General features: G+C 39.1%; 1 protein-coding gene across 2 annotated transcripts; it reads left to right on the forward strand.

The window, feature by feature from the left end:
• LOC137034087 (kelch-like protein 10) lies at positions 1 to 5,623 on the forward strand. 2 transcript variants are annotated; one of them, XM_067406695.1, is made up of 8 exons: positions 1 to 450; positions 529 to 1,021; positions 2,270 to 2,680; positions 3,038 to 3,235; positions 3,334 to 3,483; positions 3,641 to 3,757; positions 3,855 to 3,952; positions 4,331 to 5,623. In XM_067406695.1, exons 1-8 carry the CDS (start codon positions 305 to 307, stop codon positions 4,467 to 4,469), a joined length of 1,752 nt encoding a protein of 583 aa, XP_067262796.1. In that variant the 5' UTR covers positions 1 to 304; the 3' UTR covers positions 4,470 to 5,623. The 2 variants fall into 2 exon arrangements, with proteins under 2 accessions (XP_067262796.1, XP_067262795.1); XM_067406694.1 differs by having other exon boundaries at positions 378 to 1,021.
• The last annotated feature ends 1,090 nt before the right edge of the window (positions 5,624 to 6,713 follow it).

A 6,713-nucleotide genomic window follows, 5' to 3' on the forward strand; every position in this document is an offset into this window, starting at 1 on the left:
TCTTTCAAAAACTATTCTGTGCTTTTATTCCTTGAAAATGCTTAATGGCACATTAAAACATAAAAGGCTCATCCTTTGACCAATATTGTACTGCTCATTGATTTAATTTAACGTTCATATTTAATGTTGATGATAACTGTCAAGGCTGTAAGGATGAAACGGATGTTGAAGCAGCAGTAAAATGATGAACTGCAACTATGATGTCACAAACATTCTAGAATTCTCTTGAGCGTTTGCAGATTTCACTGAAACATGAGATGAATCAGAGTTTGATCAGTTTAAGGTTAAATTTGAGCTAGAAAACATGAAGCAAGAGTTAATTACCGCAGCTTTTAACTTCTTTGACGAAGCTCAGTTACATGGAGAACTCACAGACGTCATCATCAAAGTTCACGGCAAAGAGTTTGAAGCTCACAAGATCATCATGTGTGCCTGCAGCCCTTATTTTAGGTAAAGACAAGCTTTGCAATTGTACAATGTCTGATTTAATAGTGACATCTTCAGAAATTAATACCATTTTCTTCACAGGATGCTTTTCTCCACATCAGTCAAAATGGAAAACAAACATTCCTATGATATTCCAGGAGTCTCCTCAGATATCATCTCTCTTATTATTCGGTACGCTTATGGAAGACCTGTCCTCATTTCTAAAGAGAACGTGTCGGAGCTCTTGCTGGCGGCCGATCAGTTCTTGGTCTCAGGTCTGATAGAGGTCTGCTGTGAGTTTCTGGAGACGCAGTTATGCTCGGAGAACTGCATTGGCATCTGCGGGTTTACAGAGCGTTTCCAGTCCTGCTCAGAGCTCCACCATAAAGCCAAGCTCTTCATCCTGCGGCACTTTGAGGAGGTTCTGCTCGTGTCTGAGGAGTTCCTGGAGCTCTCGCTGGAGCAGCTTAAAGAGATCACTGATAAAGATGAGCTGAATGTCAAACAGGAGAAGGTGGTTTTTGAGGCCGTCCTCCGCTGGATCAGTCACGCTCCTGAAAACAGGAGACAACACATCGCCGTGCTTCTGCCAAAGGTGCGACAGATTCATCACGTTAACCATAGTTTTCTCTGTATAAACTCTTACCTCTGTTTATATTTCAGAAATGCTAAACATGACAATAATCACTTATATTTCAAAATAAGGTATAACTCACTGAGATATACAACATATAGAGAAAAAAATGATATGAGATTGTCATATAAACAGCTTAACCCTTGTGCGTCAATTAAAAAATGTCCAAAAACATAAAAATGTGAAGCTTGGGAGCACAGACTTAAGTTTGGTCTCATTTTAAAGAAGACCCTTGGCAGATTATTGTAGAAGTAAAAAAAGGTTAAAAAGTGAAATAATTAAAAAAGTTATAGAGGTTTAAGTTTATGAAAATGATTTATGAACAATATTTTATATAAAATATATATTTTATGAAACATGTTAAACTCTAAAACTGCTAGAAAATCAAAGCCACGAATCTAAATAAGTTGTGTTCCAAATTTGAGGTTGATATCTCAAAGAATGAGCTTTCAGTAAGATTTTTTTTGGATGCAGTACCACATTTCCCCATTAGATCCCAGATTAGATGCCATTAGAGTTTTTCTCTCTCAAATATCACACACACACACACACACACACACACACACACACACACACACACACACACACACACACACACACACACACACACACACACATAATTTATTTGATTGGCTCTATAATATGCAGAAGCAGAAAACAGGAATAAAGTAAGTATTTGCTTTATGGGCCAAACCTGAGAAAATGGCACCATCTGATAAAAAATAGTCAAAAAATTAATTTTGAATTCTTGCCAACAGAATGAAAGCCTATGAACAAAGATTGCATCATTTTAAAGTAGAATGGTCCTGGGGTTAATAATGTCAGTTTTAATGGGTTTCAATGGGGACATTTTAGTCCTTAAGGTCCTGAGAGGAACTATTTTGTGTTACTGGAGTAAAATAGATTTATTAAAGGAAATGGGGGTAATATAGTACAATTCCAATAAAAATACACACTTGTGCCAAATTTTATGCAGTTGGCATTAACACAGGCAAAATGATCAAAAAAACAAAACTGAAAAAGACAAAAAATGTCAGTTCAAGGGTTCACATAGATAAAGTACATTTTGCTTTACTGTTTATCAAACCAAGAAGAAACTCAATATAATGTTAAATTCCCACTTAAATAAGTTGGACTTTATTTAGCCTATGCATAACATATATATCCATAATTAGATTTGCCTGTAACTCTTCCCTCACTGTGCTTCAGGTTCGACTGGGATTGATGTCCCGTGAGTACTTCATGAACAGTGTAAGGAACAACACACTGCTGTCGGAGAACGAGGCGTGTTCGGCCGTTCTCGACAATGCAATGAAGGCCATTTTTGACCTCCCTGTTGAGGGAGCCACCACTTCAGCCCAACTGACACGCCCACGTCTGCCCTATGAGATCCTATTGGCCATCGGAGGGTGGGACATAAGCATTGCCACCAGTAGGATCGAGGCATATGATGCGAGGGCAGACCGCTGGGTCAGTGTTACTCAAGAGGATGGGCGTCCCAGGACCGATCATGGCACAGCGGTCCTCGGTGGGTTTGTGTACTGCATTGGTGGATTTGATGGCGAGAATTATTGCAGCAGTGTGAGGAAGTTCAACCCCATCACACACACTTGGCATGAGGTGAGCACTGATACGGTTCTGAGAATCAGCTAGTTTCATTTTACTGGGACTTTGGATGGTGTATGGATTTGGACTAAACCATGACTGATATGAAACTTGGGTGGTGATCCAAAAACACTAGCCTTTCTGGGAACCATATTTGGGTAATACTATAGTACTTTGATATATACCATGGTACCACTTGGTTATAATATTTATATGGCATTTAAAGACACTGTAAGGTACTGTAGCATTTGGGTAATGTCCAACCAAGTATGGTAATACCATGGTACATGTCCAAGAAAAACCCCACAGTATTGCAGTAATGCTGTTCAGATAGGCAGCTTTGTTTAGTGCTGTCTGTGTGTTACACTCTAGATGGGTCCCATGTACGAACGGCGATGTTACGTTAGTGTTGCTGTTCTGGACGGCCTCATTTATGCCATTGGAGGTTGTGATGGACACCAGCATCTTAAAACAGCAGAGAGCTACAACCCAAACACCAACCTGTGGACAATGCTGGCACCCATGATTCAACGGAGGAGTGGCGCCGGCGCCACCTCACTGCAGGGCAGGGTAAGAACCCTCACCCAACCCAAGTCAAGCACTTTACTGGTATAAGAGCATGTTGGACACTGTCAGTGTGTTCATTCTGTTGTATTTGTGTTTGGCAGGTTTATATCTGTGGTGGTTTTACTGGCGCCGAGTGTCTCTTCACAGCTGAGAGCTTTAACCCCGAAACAAACCAGTGGACTTTCATCGCTCCCATGGGCAGCCATCGCAGAGATGTCGGTGTGATCGCTTATGGAGATCTAGTTTATGCTGTGAGTATTATACGCAGAAATTTAAAAATGCTAAATAAGGTGTTCAAATGAGACTCATATTATCAACTGTACAAAAATAGATTCTCAAAAATGCATGCATGGCTGCAAAACCATTGGAGCCATATATTAACAGATAAACGCACATTTATGCTTCAAGGTTGGTGGTTTTGATCGTGCCGGTCATTTGCGAAGTGCCGAGGCCTACGACCCTCTCACTGACCGCTGGCATGATGTGGAACCTTTGAACAACCCACGCAGCAACTTCGGCATTGAGGTGAGATACGGACATCTGCTGAAACGAGAGTTTTCATTGGTCGCATATACTGGACATGTTTCACATGAGTAACAGTTCTTTGATTCTGATGCTCCAGGTGTTGGACGATAAGCTGTTTGTTGTCGGGGGGTTTAGGGAATCTGTGTTCAGAACCTGCTCTAGTGTGGAGTATTACGACCAGAGGACGAAAAAATGGTAACATTCATATCACACTGCATGATGTAATGCCTACAAATGAACTGTGATCTAATTTTGGTAAAAAAAAAAGTAAGTTAACGTTAGTTAATGCAACAACTAACAATTATCAATATATTTGTTCATCTTTGTTAGGTAATAAAAACATAACTTATTGACTGTAAAGTCCTGATCAACACACTCCTGTCATGCACATTCTATATTAATGCGACTGCATTGCGTAGCATCAATAGATGACCTCATATACACACATAAAGCAGGAAGTATTTAAAGTCACCATGAAATGGAGAAGAAATGGATGGGACTTTATCCGTGTGGAATTGTTTGGATGGTGAAAAGAGCCTTTATGTGACTTTCTCTGTATGTTTTTGCGCACAGGAATGAGGCGTGTGACATGAGCACTTCCTGCAGTGCTGTGAGCTGCTGTGTCATATCCGGGTTACCCGATGTCACGCCGTATGTGGTCGATCGAGACTCTCTGATTGATCGACCTCCCCTTCCTGAAGAAACATCATAGCAGCAATGACATGCCACATGATCTGATTAAATGCAGTTGAAAAACAGTGTTGGATTGTGCACTTTAAAGTCGGCATGAAATGAAAGTTGCACTCGTCTTCTCTGTTGTGACGTATATCTGAATGAAACGACTTCTGGGGTTAGTTCTTGATTTTGTCCATTGGAAATTGATGATGGATGGTTGTGGTTTGCTATTGGTGGATCTCATGTGAGTGACAGGTTGCCCCGCCCTCGTCAGAGAAGAGATTCTGCAAGAGGAAGATATTCTGATTCAAGATTTAATGATGTCAACCCAAAATTACATTAGATGCTATATTTTGGGAATACTTTAAACTATTGGAACGAAACTTGATGCACTTCATCAGCACTATGATCTGAGGGAGCATACCAAATTTAAGAACAGCGCCACCTACTGGTCATGAAAAATGGCTATTTTTGTTCAAAACTTAAAATCAGAGAGCATCTATTAACTTAGTTTGCATGAGTTGCACATTAATTAATGCTGAATTAATATTTATTTTCCAGATTTCTTTGAGCACTGGAGTATATTTGGTTCTGAATAGTAATCGGACCAACTTTGGGGTCTCTAGGACCAACTCCATAGCACAACCACCAGTTCAAAACTGCTCTTTTATATTTTGGCAATATGTTAATCTGGCAAAACGAAACTTGATCACCATGATCTGAGGGTACCAAATTTGGGAACAGCGCCATCTACTGGTCATGAGATCTGAAAAATGTCTATTTTTGTTCAGAAAATCAAAGAGCATCTATTAACTTAGTTTGCTTGAGTTGCACTTCCATTGATGGTGAATTATCATTTATTTTCCAGATTTCTTTGTGCACTGGAGTCACGTTGAAACATTCAAATGAGTCCCATATCCTAATTATTGTTCATATGTAATTCATTTTTCCAGACGCTCATTGCTTCTACCTTCAATTGCTAACAGTGATTGTAAATTAATTGCCTAAATTATTACATTATTTGCTAACTGCATTCTTTAAATTGTAATGTTGACATGCATTCTCTGTAAAGCCGCTTTGAAACGATATGTATTGTGAAAAGAGCTATACAAATAAATGTGAATTGAATTGAATTCAGTATATGTAGAAAGAGGCTATTCCTTTAGTGATTTTGGGGACATATAAAAGCAAACTCTGTGACGATCCTAAAGGTCTAGCAGCATGATGCTGTAACAAGCTTAAAATATATTCTTGAGCATGACCATAGACCCTTAAAAACCATTAACAGGAGCTTGTATTGCACAGGTTCCTATTACACAGGAACATGTCTTAGACAGCCCCAGATATTACGAATCGCTCTAGTCCAGTCTGGATAAAATAAAAGCATGAATCACCATCTCCACATCTTTAAAAGATAAAAAGCTCTTCAATTTAGCAATACTCCTCTGTATTTTAAAAAAAAGTTACCTTTAACCACAGCATTAACTTCAAATTTCAGCTCTGAATCAGAAATCACACCAAGGTTCCTCTGTTGTGTGTTAACATTAGTTAACATAACCCTAAACCCCACTTAAGATTTCCACTCATTATGCCTAGACCAAGTGTGAAGTGTGTGTGAAACACTTTCCAAACAGCCTCTTTTTTATTTTTATTCATTTATTTTTTATTTACTCAGTCCCTTCTTTATATCATCACTGTCAAAAGTAGACACCGCTTGAATAAATCATGGCAAACAGTCCTTGAAGGAGCGGTTCGGTCCCGAGACTCGGCTTGACTTCAGAGTAACCCATGTTTGTGTCTATTTTTCTAGATTTAGTCTTTTATTTTGCAGCTCTTTAGCTCCAGCAAATGTCATACAGCGGTATTTATTTTCATTCTCTGTTTCACAGATGAATACAGACATTGCCACCTCTGAGACATTCACACCCTGTCTGCCTAAAGCAAGTTCAGATCAGGTATTGTGTAGTTTTGTAAGATACACTAGTGTTTTTACCAGATGGTTTTTTAAATATTAAAGTATGTTCATTATAGTTAAGTGTGCTTCTTCTTTTACATCTGCAAAGTAGAAAGTTGATGTAGAGAAGAACAGAACGGTTCGATTGTAGTGGGAAATTGTAGTTTTTCAGTTATTTGGGAAACAGTAGAGATGAAATTGTGTCTTGCATTACTTCTCTTTTCTGTCTGTGAAGATTTGACAGGAACACAAGATTGGGGTGATCTCAGGACAGGATCGAGGCCTCTTTAGTGAAAACATGTACAAGTGTATCATATAAACAACTTT

The sequence above is a fragment of the Chanodichthys erythropterus genome, chromosome 13 (genome assembly GCF_024489055.1).
Source record: "Chanodichthys erythropterus isolate Z2021 chromosome 13, ASM2448905v1, whole genome shotgun sequence".
Lineage (NCBI taxonomy): Eukaryota > Metazoa > Chordata > Actinopteri > Cypriniformes > Xenocyprididae > Chanodichthys > Chanodichthys erythropterus.